The sequence below is a fragment of the Suricata suricatta genome, chromosome 11 (assembly GCF_006229205.1).
Source record: "Suricata suricatta isolate VVHF042 chromosome 11, meerkat_22Aug2017_6uvM2_HiC, whole genome shotgun sequence".
Classification (NCBI taxonomy): Eukaryota; Metazoa; Chordata; class Mammalia; order Carnivora; family Herpestidae; genus Suricata; species Suricata suricatta.
This window is the reverse complement of record NC_043710.1, coordinates 388,000-401,515: the sequence shown is the minus strand read 5'-3', so window position 1 is coordinate 401,515 and position 13,516 is coordinate 388,000. Positions and strand designations below refer to the sequence as shown.

The following is a 13,516-nucleotide window of genomic DNA, read 5'->3' as shown; positions in this document are numbered from 1 at the left end:
GCCCGACCCCGCCTGTCGCTCCGCCCGCAGGGGGCCCGCGCGCCCGCTGTTCGCGGACTGGCTCCTGGGGGAGGTCGGCAGCGGCCGCTACGAAGGCCTGCGGTGGCTGGACGCGGCCCGCACGCGCTTCCGCGTGCCCTGGAAGCACTTCTCGCGGAAGGACCTGGAAGAAGCCGACTCGCGCATCTTCAAGGTGGGAGCCCAGTCGGCAGGGAGGGGAGGGCCAGGCAGGCCCTGGCCCGCGCCCCCGGGCTCACACCTTCTTCCCATGTCCCCAGGCCTGGGCGGTGGCCCGCGGCCGGTGGCCTCCAGGCAGCAGCAGTGATCAGTTGGCTTCCGAAGGCCCGCTCCGCGCCAGCTGGAAAACCAACTTCCGCTGTGCACTGCACAGCACCCAGCGTTTTGTGATGCTGCAAGACAACTCAGGGGACCCCACCGACCCACATAAGGTGTATGGGCTCAGCTCCGCCCTGTGGTGGAGAGGTGAGGAGCCCCCAGGGGGCAGGACGTCCAGGGCAGAGCTTCGGTGCAGCGGGCACATCGGGTCTTTGTGCTGGAGATGGGCTCTGGGGCAGATCTGTGGTTTTGGAAACTGGCCTGGAAGAGGCACGTACCAGCTTGTTGCGGAGGGCGGGGAAAGCTGATATGGCCTGCTGGCACCAGTGAGGAGGGGGCATCCATACCCAAGTGTCTCCAACTCCAGAGTCTCATCCCAGTTCTCCCTCAGAAGGCCCAGGCACTAACCAGGGGGAGGAGAAGACCCTGGAAGATACCCTGCCCCTGACGGTAAGGTGCTCTGCCCTCCTTGCTCCCAGGTAGGGGCCTCCCCTCCTCCGTGGAGCTGGGAGACTCTTACACTGCGCCTCCTTCCCCTGCAGGGTGGGCTCCCCAGGCAGGGCCTGGCAGGATCTGCTGCTGAGAGGCCAGGGCCTGGGCTGCGCTCTGAGCCCTGTGCCCCACACTCCCCTTTTGGCCCCGCTGGCAGCGCTGGGGACCTCGTGCTCCAGGCTCTAGAGCAGAGCTGCCTGGAGGACCACCTGCTGGATGCTGCGTGGGCGTTGGAGCCCATCCCCCCGGAGGCCCCTGGTGAGAGGCTGGGCTGGGTGGGGGTGCTCTGCCTTGCAGGGCCCCATGCCAAGGGGAGGAGCTGACAGGACCAAAGAGTCCTCCTGGAGAGAGGTGGAGGGGGATAGAGGCCGGGCCAGCCACAGCTGGCCCAGTACAGCTGTTCCCACGGTCACCCTCTTCAGGCCCAGAGCTCCCCGACTTGGAGCCATACCTGCCTAGGGCAGTGGAGACGGCCCCCAGCCCCAGGCCACAAGCCATACACCAGGCTCAGGTGACAGGTGAGAGGAGCCAGGGGGGCAGGGCATGAAGGAGGGAGGAGCTGGGGGATGTGGTGCCAGCTCACACCTTCCTCCGCAGATGCAGGCCCAGTCCTAACCCTGGAGCCCTGGCAGGCCCCACAGGAGGTGGCGCCTGGCATCCGGATGGCAGATGCGCAGGTCTCGGTGGGGCCTGGCCACTCACAGCTGGGGTTACAGGCAGAGCCCAGCCTGGGGGCCCTGGATGTGACCATCATGTACAAGGGCCGCACGGTGCTGCACGAGACCGTAGGGTGTCCGAGCTTTGTGCTTCTGTATGGGTCCCCAAGCCCAGCTGCCGAGGCCACAGGGCCCCAGCGTGTGGCCTTCCCAAGCCCGGCTGAGCTCCCGGACCAGAAGCAGCTTCACTACACGGAGAAGCTCTTGCAGCACGTGGCCCCTGGCCTGCAGCTGGAGCTCCGGGGGCCCCGGCTGTGGGCCCGGCGCCTGGGCAAATGCAAGGTCTACTGGGAGGTGGGCGGGCCCCTGGGCTCTGCCAGCCCCTCCACACCCCCGTGCCTGCTGCAAAGGAACCAGGACACCCCCATCTTCGACTTCAGCACCTTCTTCCGAGGTCAGTGATGCACCCGACTTGGGGCCGCTGCCCTCCCCGGCCCCTCTCCTGCCCTTGCCCTGCTCACCACAGCCCTGCCCTACAGAGCTGCTGGAGTTCCGGGCCTGCCGGCGTCGGGGCTCCCCGCACTACACCATCTACCTGGGCTTTGGGCAGGACCTGTCGGCTGGGAGGCCCAAAGAGAAGAGCCTGGTCCTGGTGAAGGTGAGGCGCAGGGTCCCTCGGGCAGGGCCCCATGCAGCCCCTCTGGCCTAACAACGCCCTCCCCGCAGCTGGAGCCGTGGCTGTGCCGGGCGCACCTGGAGTGCGTGCAGCGAGAGGGGGCGTCCTCCCTGGACAGCAGCAGCCTCAGCCTCTGCCTGTCCAGCGCCAACAGCCTCTACGAGGCCCTCGAGCACTTCCTCATGGAGGTGGGACAGCCCGCCTAAGAGCCCTCTCCTGGTCCAATAAAAAGGACTCCAGAAGCAGCGCCTGTGTCCTGACCAGGGGTGGGTCGAGGGCTGGGGCTGGAGCTCAGAAGGGGCCCCCCAGGCTCTGAGGCTCACCTCGCACACCCAGAAAGGGAGGTGGCCACCGTGAGCCCACCCACACACCCGTTCTCTTCTGTCTTCACAATGAAGAAATAAGCCACACACTTTAGAGCCAACAAACTCTACTCAGAATACAAAATGCTCTGGGGACAGCGGGTGTGGGCTCCTGCCAGGTGTGCTGGGGAGGCGGACAGTGAATGGCCGACTGTGCTGTGTGCAGGGTCCCCCGCCTTCCAGATCCACCAACACTGCTCTGCCCCGCGGGAGGCAGCAAGCGATGTCATTTACAGAGCATCACAAACAGAAAATCTGGGAACGGCCTTCCCTTATTAGGATAGAAAATAAAACCAGGCCATCTGTGAGCTGGGTCGAGGGCCCCCCTCCACCCTGCCAGGACCCTCCTGATCACCAAAGGCTTCACCTTTCAAATACTGAGTCAATCAAGAAGTTTCTAAAGATAATCCATTTTTGATAAATTAGAACACCATGGAAACAGTGTATATCTATAACATACATATAAAAAAGTCCGGTTTTAAACTGTGAGCAAGACAGGTGCACAGACCATGTGTGATCACAGGAACCCCGAACACAGGAGTTCTGGGTGTCTCCTGACTCTCTGCTCCTGTCTCTCCCAACAGAGTCACTCGGGGGTGGGGACTGGGCGCCCCCCGCTCTGTGCCCGGCTCAGCTCTCGGTGCCCTGGGGGGGCGCCTCCTCGCCGGCCTCGGCCCTCCTGTGTCTGCGCATGTGCCTGTACTTGTCCACGTAGGCCTTGACCAGATTGGCCACCTTCACAGGGTTGATCTCCCCACTCTTGCTGTGGCATATCTGGGGGTGGGGGGCAGAAGGCCCAGGTCACTCAGATGTCCCCATGGTGATCACGGGCCCCTGGGGGTCCACATCACAAGGGACAGATCATGACACTCAAACACCCACCCACCCTGCTGAGAGTCCCTCTCCAAACCAGCTGGGCAGGTGCAGCCAGTGGGCCACAGACCCAAAACTGACACCTGGGCCAGAGACCTGCTCACCTCCCAGGGTCCTGCCCCCCTCCTGGAGGCAAGTGTGGTGTGCCAACTACAAGTGACAAGGACACCGTTCTAGCCCCTCACACACACCATCTACTCTTCCTATGAGCTACACTGACAGGAAGACAGAAGTGGCCTCTGGCTGCACAACCCTGGGCCGCAGCGCCTTCCTGAGAGCCCACACCCGTGGGAGACCAGCAGACCTGCCCCCGCCGCCGGCCACACCCACCTTCTGCACCGCCTTGCGGAGGATGTCCTTGTACTCGTCCTTTGTCACCTCCCTCTTCTGATAGAAGGGCTTGATGGCCAGCTTCACCTCCTCCACCGCCCGCTCCTGCATGTGCAGCTTCTTCATGTACTGAGAGCAAGGACACCTGTGACCGGCCAGCCTGGGGCCCGCGCGTGGGGGCAGAGCCCAGGAGCGCCCTCTCAGGAGGAAGGGGGGCCGGGACTCACCTCCTCGTTCTTGGCCTTCTCTGGGGCAGGCCGAGGCGCGGCTGCTCGCTCCTCGGCATTGCCGGTGACAGTGGCATGGCCAGCTGGCTCTGAGGCCACGGTCAGGGCAGCGGGCACCGGGGCTGGGCTCTGGGCAACCCCGCAGCTCGCCAGGGGAAGGCTCCCCTGTAGGATGAACTGCGCCGCGGGCTGGCTGGCTGGCGCGTAGGGCGGAAGACTCAAGGGGACAGCTGGGGCGGGCGGCAGGCTGGGGGCGTAAACCTGGACAGGAGCGCAGACTGCTTAGCGCAGGGCTCGGGCTCCCGGCAGAAGATCCCCGGCAGAGAGGGAAGTCCCTCAGCCCCGGCCCGACACACGACCGTGTCCCTCCAGCCCAGGCACCCACCTGAGAGGGCTCGACGGCAGGAAAGCCAGACTCCGCATGCACGTAGCTGGGGGCAGGCGGCTCAGAGAAGGGTGCCTGCTGGAACCCCACCGGGGGACCCATGTCTTCCGTTTCCCAAACCCCTTCCCGGGTCTGCTGCTGGGGCCTGTGGAGCGGTGTTCCTGAGGACCAACACAGGGGAGGTGGGTGCTCTGTGATTACCTCGGGGTCAGGGGCTGCTTCCATGCCAGAAAACTCCAGAAAAGCAGCAAGGACCATGGGCCAGGCTGCAGCCGCCTCCCTGAACCACAGCTTACGCTGAAGTGACCAAAGAGTTCCAAGGGCCCCCCGGGGAGAGAAGACAGCCCCCGCATACTGGAAGCCACTCCGGGCAGCCCCCTCCTCACGCGCAGCCCCGGCCACCCTCGCCACTACTCACGCAGGCCTCGGTCCCCCGCGGGGGCGTCGCTCTCCGCCTCCTGCAGGTTCCACGTGACTCTCTTCACCAGGGCTTTTGCGCGCAGCAAGGGCGTCTGCGAGGGGCCTTCCTCCCTCCCGGCCTGCACCCCGGCTGCAGCCTGGCCTCCCGTGGTGCCGGGCGCTGTGGCGGCCCCCGCTGCGTCCTGCTGGAGCAAGGGCCTCTCCTGGGGGGCCTGAGCCCGGGGCGGGGGCTGTGCATCTGCGTCGTGGATCAGTGACCCCTCGCGTCTGATGACAGCCACCAGGCTGGTGTCCTGCTGCTGGCCGGCCGGGGGCGCCACAGGACTGGGCAGGAAGCCTCGCTCTGGGGAGGAATCCGTGCTCTCTGGGGAGGGCGGGGAGCTCATGTCATCAAGCTGCATGAGGAAAGCGTCACTTGAAAAATCCTCGAAGACGTGCCCGGCCTCGACAGAGTCTCCGTAGTCGAGGTCCTCGGGCGGACACTCCGCTGGCACGTCCGGGGCGTCCTGGTGAGCCTCGGCCCCTGCTGCAGAGGCGTCTGTGCCCTCGGAGGCTGGCGGCCTGGCCGGCTGCTCCCGGTCAGCCTTCTGCTCCTCCTGGGGAGGGGGCACCACCTTCCTCTCGGGAGAGCGAGGCCTAGGCCGCTTCTCACGGGAACGAGGACGCTGGTGCTCCCGGGGCCTGTGCTCCACGCTCGGCGACCTTGGCGACCCGGACTTGCGCTTCCTCCGCTCCCGGGAGCTCCGCCTGACTCGGGCCCGCTCCCGCTCCCGAGGACTCCGCTCCCTGGCATGCCGGTGCCTCCGGGCCCTCTCCAGGCTGCTGGAGGGGGAGCACTCCCTCCCCCGGGACCTGGACCCTGACCGCCTCCGCTTCCTCCTCCTGCTCTCCCTGCGTTCGTGGGAGGAGCTGCCGGGACTGCCGGAGCGGGAGCGGGAGCGCCGCCGGTCACGGCCCCACGAGTCTCTCCTCCTCCTCCTGCCCTCATCCTTCGCCTTCTTCCGCTTGGCCCGCTCGTGGCTGCTGGAGTGGTCACTGGAGGACCTCCGGCCCCGGGCCTTGGGCTGCTGCCTCCTGGGGTGGTCTCCACCCACCGGCGGCGACACCGACCGTGAGCTCCTGTCCCCAGAGCGGGAGCCCGAGCGGGAGCCTGAGCGGGCCCTCCTGCGCTCCCTGGCCTCAGCCCGTTTCCTCTTGGCCTCCTTCCTGCCGCGGGAGCTGGATGTGGAGCGGGAGCAGGACGGGGACCTGAGCTCCACGACCCTGTGCGTAGTCGTCTGCGCTGCGTCTGGGCTGGGCGGCGCCTCCGGCTCTGCGTCGGTCACACAGGTCACCGTCCGCTCCTCGGAGCCGAAGAAGGTACTGCAGGGCAGCCGGTCCTTGTCCTCTGGTGCGGATGGCCTCTGGGCCCTGGAGGCTGCACCCGGGCCCTCGGCGGCTGCCCTGTCCAGCCCCTCACACGCCACGTCGGAGGAGCCCTCGGCAGCCCCCTGGCCCTGCAGCTCGAGCACGCTGGAGGATGACCCTCGAGGGGACTCAGACTCCGCCCCGAAGACAGTTTCCACCGTGTAGGACGTGACACAGCGCACTGTCTGCAGCGTTGGGGCCTTCGGGCTGTTGATGGAGATGGTCCGTGTGATCTCGGAGGGCAGGAGGCCAGAGCCCAGGCGCTCGGGGCTGCTGCCGGCAGAACTGGAGTCGGAGCCCGTGGGATCAAAGGGGTCGTAGATCTCGCTCTTGAGCTGCTTGGTCTTCCTGATGGAGAAGAGCGGAGAGGGGTGCTCCTTCCTCTGCACCTTATTGTCCACAGGCCGGAACGTGTTACAGAAGCCAGGGTTGGAGAGCCTGCCGGAGTGCGCCGTGTTCCCAGGAATATTGATCCTGAAGCTCTCGAAGGTCGAGCTGACGCCCTTCCCCTTTGAGGGTCCCAGTGTGGCGGGGGACTGGGAGCCACCCCCCGAGCGTGTGCCTGGCTCCTGGGGGCCCCTGCCGCTGGGCTCGCCCTCTGCTCGGGCACTGTGGCCAGGCTGCCCAGGGCCCGCCCTGCCCGTGAGCCGGCTGATGCAGGAGCTGGGGATCTCAACATGCTGCTCGCCAGTGGGGGCCGCATCCGCCCGCCCCCCGCAGGGGTCCTCCCTTCGGACCCTCGGTATCCTGGGCAGCTCCGAGACGCTGGGCCTCCTGGGAGCGGGCTTCACAGCCTGTCCCGGCAGCGCGCCGGCGTGCGGCGACTGAGAGCAGCGGGAGGCCTTAGAGGGCACAGAACTAAGGGGCAGGGCACGCCTGCGGTCGCTGTCACACTGGGGGGCGTCGCTGTGCTCTGAGTCAGGCCTGCTTACGTGGGGCAGGTTTTGAGCCTGCCCCGACGGAGGGGTCGCAGAGGCGTCCAGTCTCACGGCTGCCCCCGGGGTGAGAGCGGGCACGCAGGAGGGGGTGGGCCCGCCGTGGCAGCGCAGCCCCCCACTCCGGGGCCCACCGTCTGAGCGTGGCGCTCCGGGCTGCGGGCAGGCCCCAGGGCCTCTGCCCCCTCGAGCCGGAGCCCCCGAGCTTCTCGGAAAGGAAACAGGTGCTGAAAGACACGAGGGTGAGTGGCCGTCAGTTCCCACTGCCTCCTCTAAAAAAGTCATTTTGTTAGTCCAGGTCGAGATGGCTTTCCCTCAGAAGTTGGGCTTTTAAATTCTTATCCCCACTGGCTCCCTGGGCTGGAGCCCTGCGCTCCTGGGGGCATGGGGTGAGGGGTCCCTGGCTGCACCCACGAGCGGCGCTCGCCGGCCACTGGGGAGCACCCACGCCCGTTACACAGCTGGTTCTGTGGCTCTGTGAGAGCGAGGCAGCTGCGTCACGCCCACGCAGGGTCTGCGGGCTGCCTGGAGACCCCACCACCACCTGACCTCTCGGCCTGCAAACTCCGTTCAGAAAGCGACGTCAAGTTAGCACTACTTCTCGTAGGAAACTACCATTTCAGGTACATTTTGAGCAGGAAACAAATTTTAATTCATTGGTCTCATCGGAAGCCAGGAACCAACGGGTCGCGTGCCCCTCTCGGCCTCCCAGGGCGCCGAGGCAGGGAGGGCGGGCCGCAGGGCGCTGCGCAGAGGTCTCCTCACCTGCCTTTTTGGCGCTGAGGGAGCCGTCCCGGTGGATGGTGATGTCCGCGCCGTTCATCATCAGGAGGCTCTGGCCGGACAGGATGCTCCCCAGCAGGTCGGGCACGGGCGCCTCGTCCACCTCTGGTTCGGGCGCTGCGGCAGGAACGCTCCTCCTGCAGGTGCGGACCCACGGCTGCCTCCGGGTCCCCTCTGGCCCCTGCCGCCCCCCGGGGTCTCGCTGCCATGCTTATAAGAAGCCGCCTGCCAGACCCCAGCGTGGAGAGGGCGTAAGACCACCACCCCCAGCAGCTCTGACAGACAAGCAAGCAGGCTGTCCGGAGGTGAAGTCATTTGGTGTTCCGGCCCCAACTGCCAACAGGCAGGCTATTTACTGGTTTCGTTGGTTTGGTTTTTTTTTTTTTAAATCAGGAGCGAAGCAGAAGGAAGCAGCCCAGCCGGGGGTGGCCGCACTGGACAGTAGCTCCGTGGCAGAGACGGGCGTGCAGAGGCAAGCAGCAGCCTCCAACACCTGCGGCCCACCTCCTGCTGCTCGTGCCCTTGACTACAGCACGTCCCCGACAAACCGCCAGGGGAGGGCCCCCAGGAGAGGAGGCGTGCCCGCCCCCACAGGGCTGTGTCCCCACCCCAGGACCCCTGCCCCTGCTGGCACATACCTGGAGAGCCCCATGGCCACGGGCCTGGCCACGGGCCGGTGAGACCGCAGTGCTGACTGGGACAGAGCCCTTCTCTTGGCGCTCAGAGGGGAAGGGGGGTCTGCAGCCTGCTCCTCGCTGCTGGAGAGAGCACACGGCCAGAGGAGCGGTGACCCCCATGGAAGGCCCGGGAGACACCCCCCTCTTCACTCGCATACGTGGCAGCACCTGTGCCCCAAAACCCAACACGGGACCCACACGACAGCTTCGTGTCGGCAGCGGTGGGGGCTGAGGACCTACAGTGACCCTTGTGTGCACTGCCAGGGGGGTCTGAGGACAGAGACTCCGGAACCATCAGCCTTGCTTTACAAACGGGGGATCTGAGGCCCACTGTCCGCGAAGAGACGGGGGAAGTCCCCCTTGTGGTTACCTGTCAAAGGGGTCCAGCTCATAGGGGTCCCCAAAGAGCGACAGAGAGGCTACTCCAATGTCCGCACGCATCAGCCCCAGAGACGGGTCCGCTGGCTTGTGCACCGACGGGATACAGGCCCCGCGGACCGGACCCCGGAGGCCCAGTGTCCGTGCAATGCGGGACCGAGCTGTGGCTTCAGTCTGAAGCAAAGTCACAAAAAGACAAGAACGGCGAATGAGGCTCAGAGACGCCAGTCCAGGGGCCAGCGTGCGCCCCACACGCAGGACTGAGTAAACACCGAACCAAAGCTGAGTCGGCGATAACCCCTCAGAGCTGAGGACTACATCCCGACACCCCCAACCCACGTGCTGAAAAACCACCGCCCAGGTGATGCCCGCCTGCGGAGGGCTGCGGGGACAGGTGCCCCGCCCCAAGCACTGGCCCCTGGGGCGTCCTGGCAGGGGGACAGAGAGGTGCGGTCAGGCCCCGCTCAGGGCGGGAAGGGCACTGAGCCAGAGAGCCGGCACGCGCACAGCAGGAGGGAGGGATGCCAACAGTCACGTGCGGCCACCTCCCACCTTCCCGTCCCTCCAGCGGTCCTGCCTGGGGACCGCCACCGCAGCGTCCCAGCGCTCCGCTGAAGACTAACGCGTATGTCTGCATGAGTGCACCGCACGAGCGTTATGCTGGCGGGGCGAAGCCCACATTTGGAGGCAGAAAGCACTTGAACAATGGCCAACTGAGCTTTTCAGGTGTCACGAACCGGAGTATTTGAACTGTGCAGCCGGGAGCTGGAGAAGGACCACGAGCCGCCGGGCAGGGCGCACAGTGCAGGCTGTGCAACCGGGGGGGGGGGGTGCACGCACGGAGGGGGCATGCTGGGGGGGAGGTGTGCACACACGGGGAAGGGGGGTATGTGGGGGGGGGAGGCGCGAGTACTCAGAAGGCCCGTGGCAGACAAGTGAGGGGGTACGAGGCACGGCCTGAAGTGGATGGCGTCCACAGGGGACCCACTCGTCTCCCTACCCACCGGCCTGTCTGCCCCTCTGCACGCCACAGGGCCCACCCCCGGGGTGCCCGGAGCTGCACACAACCCCTCAGGGCTCCTGGCTCCAAACGGTCCTGGCAAAACTCCTGTCCCAGCCCCATCTTTAATCTCTGCTGCAGAAAAACGTTCATTTTTATCAGTGAATCTCTAAGTAAACTCAGAAAGGAAGCTTCTTCCGAGAGCCCCGACACCTGCTATCCAAGAGGCTACCTTTAACTTTTTCCCTTTTCTCTTCTTGGCACGACCCTGACGTTTCTTAGACCTCGTCCCGGAGCCCCTGCTCTTCACGGATGACCTGGACTGGGTCTTCTTTCTTCCCGACACCCTCTTCCGTCTTCCTACAGAGAGAGGACATCGAGCGTCTGTGCCTCGCTGTTGCCCCGAAGCCCCCGCCCCACGGAGGGGCCGGAGAGGGAGCACAGCGCAGAGCAGGGACCAGAGTGTGACTCTGGAGTCTGCGCTGATCCGTTAATCTTTTGTAACCAGTAATTATTTTACATCATTATGAAACAAATCTAAATGGGAGAAAAACAACAAAACTCTGATAATCAAGTTAGTAAAATGAAACAACCCTAGGTCTATATGTGCTTGGTCTAACCCAGAGAACTCTCTCAAGAGACTTAAAGACTGCCACACAGGTCTACTACCACGTCCTAGACAGTAAAGTGCACCAACACCCAGGCTTCCGGCCAGTCTGTCCCCTCAGGGGCACCACCACGGGCTCGGAGGACCCTAGTTCTAGGCACCCAGTACCCCCTGGAAAGCCATAGGGGTCTCAGCCTGGAAGGCGGGGAGTCTAAGGAGACAGAGGGACTGGCCCCCATGACCTCTGCTGTTAAAACACATCGAATATATCTAAATCCCTGAGTTCACGACGGCGCTAACATCCCCCTGTGACTCTGCTGGAGGAGGCTGCTCGCCTCTCGCCGGTTCTGAGAGCCGATCAATAAAGGAAACAAGCCGAGGCCTTCACGTGCTTTGTCCATAAAACCACAGGAGTGGGAGCAGCCAGCGGAGGAGGAAAGCCCGTCGGCGCCTTCCGCGGTGGGAGCGCGGGTCTGATGCGGAGCCCAGAGGCCATGGCCAGACCCGAGGTCCCTGCCGCCCCGGGGGGGGGGGGGCCAACATGCAAACAGCTAAGTGGCCCGCAGCCCCGCCCCCAGGTGGCAGGCAGGAGGACCGCGCCCACGGCGACCTGGTGCTCCCACCACAGAGACGACACAGAGACCCTTCCCAGCACCGCTGCCACTGCGACATGGATCTTGTTCGGCTCTGGATCCAAATATACTATTTTTAAAAATTCTACCACACTTATGACACAATCAGAACCTTCAACACTAACAGATTATTTCACTGCGTTAAGAAATTACTGTTTCCCTTCTTAGGTATAACAATACTGTGCTTAAATTAAGAGGAAAAAAACACATGGGCGCCTGGGCGGCTCAAGTTGGTTGAGTGCTGACTTTAGCTCAGGTCATGATCTCACCGTTTGTGTGTTTGAGCCCCGCCTGGGATTCTGTGCTGAATGTTCAGAGCCTGGAGCCTTCTAGTATCCTGTGTCTCCCTCTCTTTCTCTGCCCCTCCCCACCTTGTGCTCTCTGTCTCTCTCTCATAAGCATCTGACTTCTGCTCAGGTCATGATCTCAAGGTTCATGAGTTCAAGCCCTGCGTCAGGCTCTGTGCTGACAGCTTGGAGCCTGGAGCCCGCTTCAAATTGTGTCCCCCCGCCCCCCCCATTCCTCCCCAACTCATGCTATCTATTTCTCTCTCAAAAATAAATAAAAATATTAAAAAAGTAATAAAAAGTAATAATTTTAAAACAGGAAAAGGATTTAAAAAGGGAAAAAGAGAAGGAAGATACAGAGAAAGCCATGAAGGAGGTGCTTCCAGGGCACATGGGAGGGAGCAGGGGAGCGAGGGGCGGAGCGGGGGAGGCCAGGGCCCAGCAGCAGGCTGGCTACGCGCGGACTCTCTCCGTTCCTCCCAGTGCTTCCACAGCTTTGACAGACGTCTGCAAGACGCATGAAAAACTCACTACCAAAGCCACCAAAATACAACCACAACACAGCAGAGAGGGACAACCCAGCACAGATCTACTCGGCTGCCCTGACGCAGTGTCACGGGCCAGGGTGGCCAGGAGCTCAGTGCGTGGGGGGCGGGGGAACGGCCCTGCAGTCCCGCCTCCCAGCGCCGGCACAACCCTGGAGAAGGGGTGAGCAGCACGTGCTGGCCCCAGGAGTCGGGTTTCCGACTGGAGAAGACCCAGGGAAACCTCTGTAACCCCGAGGCCTTACTCAAGACCCGTACGACCTCAGCATGGACCCCCCCCAGCTCCCTCCACTGGAAAGGGCCGATGAGCAGGCGCTGGCAGCGACCTCTCGTGGAGCTCAGTTTGCTCTGGTGGAGGGGGGAGAGGCCACACACAGCACCGCGTCTCTGCCCCGACGTGGGGCACGTCCGACACCCCGAGTCACAAGAAGGCGGACTGGCGTGGTGAGGATGCACACCAACCGTTCCCGGCCCTGGCCAGAGCACGCAGCACCCCGCTCTCAGGCTGCCCAACAGGGGTACACAGTGCCCCGTGACCCTGAATGCACATGTACCCAGCGAGCCAGAAGTCAGGTCTGTGCTGGTCCCAGAGAAACGAAAGCCTGCCCGCAGGCGAGTGGTGCAAGAGCAGGCAGAACTCCGCGTCCTTGTCCGTCATGGCCCCGATTAGAACGCGAAACTGACCCTCCACAGGAAAGGGGAGAAACCAACCGCGGCCTTTCCGGGTCACGCGGAGATCCCTCAACAAGCAGAGGCCAGCCAGGCACTGGCGCACACAACCACGCACGCGCCAAACGAGAGGCCGGACCACACACTCAGCACCTCGTAAAGGCCTTGTTACGTGAAGTCTGAAAACAGGCAAAACTGACGGCGGGTGCTGAGGACGCCAGGGCTGCCAGGCTGGGGCTGGGAGGGGCACTGGCTGGGCCAGGCAGGCCCACGCGGGCTGGACATTAGTCTGTCAGCCTAGAAGCAGACAGGGTGGACGCACTCACCGCGCTCTCTCAATAAAGCTGACCTTGAGAGACCTCGGATCAGAAGCTCCTGGATAAACCCGGAGTCCATGAGGCCACACTGGTTCACTGTAACCGAGGGGGAGAAGGAAAGCTCCCTGCGGGAGCTCAGCACCAACCACGGAACCCAGAGCGCAGAGGACATAGCAAGAAACACTGAATTAATCATTCTAATTACTCCCCAACGCCGAAGCCCAGAATCTGGGTCCTCCTGGTGTACTGTGGCATTGAGGGGGAGAAAAGGCAATTCTGCCACAAAGTCCTCCAGAAGCTTCCTATCCAAGGTCACGGAGGCCAATTGGCCCTGATGTGCACAGAGAGCTTGGCAGGGTGACGTGGACGGGACCCAGGTGACCCATGGAATGTCCATGTGGCGTTTGTTTTTTTTAATGTTTTATTTGTGAGAGAGAGAGAGAGAAAGAGAGCGACCGACAGCGAGAACAGGGGAGGGGCAGAGAGAGAGAGACACACAGAATCTGAAGCAGCTCCAGGCTC

The 13,516-nt window shown here is 63.7% G+C and overlaps 2 protein-coding genes across 4 annotated transcripts in view; one reads left to right on the top strand and one right to left on the bottom strand.

Annotated features, from left to right (window-relative positions):
• IRF7 (interferon regulatory factor 7) overlaps nt 1-2,405 on the top strand; it is a 3,186-nt gene extending 781 nt beyond the window's left edge. Inside the window, exons 2-9 of the mRNA XM_029957168.1 lie at nt 31-193; nt 279-483; nt 728-786; nt 879-1,086; nt 1,251-1,346; nt 1,426-1,938; nt 2,024-2,142; nt 2,211-2,405. Of these exons, the coding sequence (XP_029813028.1) occupies nt 31-193; nt 279-483; nt 728-786; nt 879-1,086; nt 1,251-1,346; nt 1,426-1,938; nt 2,024-2,142; nt 2,211-2,366 (1,519 nt within the window). The 3' untranslated portion in view covers nt 2,367-2,405. The remainder of the gene's footprint in view (nt 1-30; nt 194-278; nt 484-727; nt 787-878; nt 1,087-1,250; nt 1,347-1,425; nt 1,939-2,023; nt 2,143-2,210) is intronic.
• Nucleotides 2,406-2,573: 168 nt separating this feature from the next.
• Nucleotides 2,574-13,516, bottom strand: part of PHRF1 (PHD and ring finger domains 1) — a 29,041-nt gene continuing 18,098 nt past the window's right edge. For 2 of the 3 annotated variants that reach the window (XM_029914936.1, XM_029914937.1), the window contains exons 11-19: nt 10,170-10,297; nt 8,930-9,111; nt 8,521-8,637; nt 7,865-8,019; nt 4,756-7,326; nt 4,338-4,498; nt 3,953-4,213; nt 3,726-3,854; nt 2,574-3,296 (exon numbers count right to left, since the gene is read on the bottom strand). In XM_029914936.1, coding sequence (XP_029770796.1) covers nt 3,153-3,296; nt 3,726-3,854; nt 3,953-4,213; nt 4,338-4,498; nt 4,756-7,326; nt 7,865-8,019; nt 8,521-8,637; nt 8,930-9,111; nt 10,170-10,297 — 3,848 coding nt within the window. In that variant the 3' untranslated portion in view covers nt 2,574-3,152. Of the gene's footprint in view, nt 3,297-3,725; nt 3,855-3,952; nt 4,214-4,337; nt 4,499-4,755; nt 7,327-7,864; nt 8,020-8,520; nt 8,641-8,929; nt 9,112-10,169; nt 10,298-13,516 lie in introns of all 3 variants that reach the window. The other variant, XM_029914935.1, reaches the window with a different exon arrangement.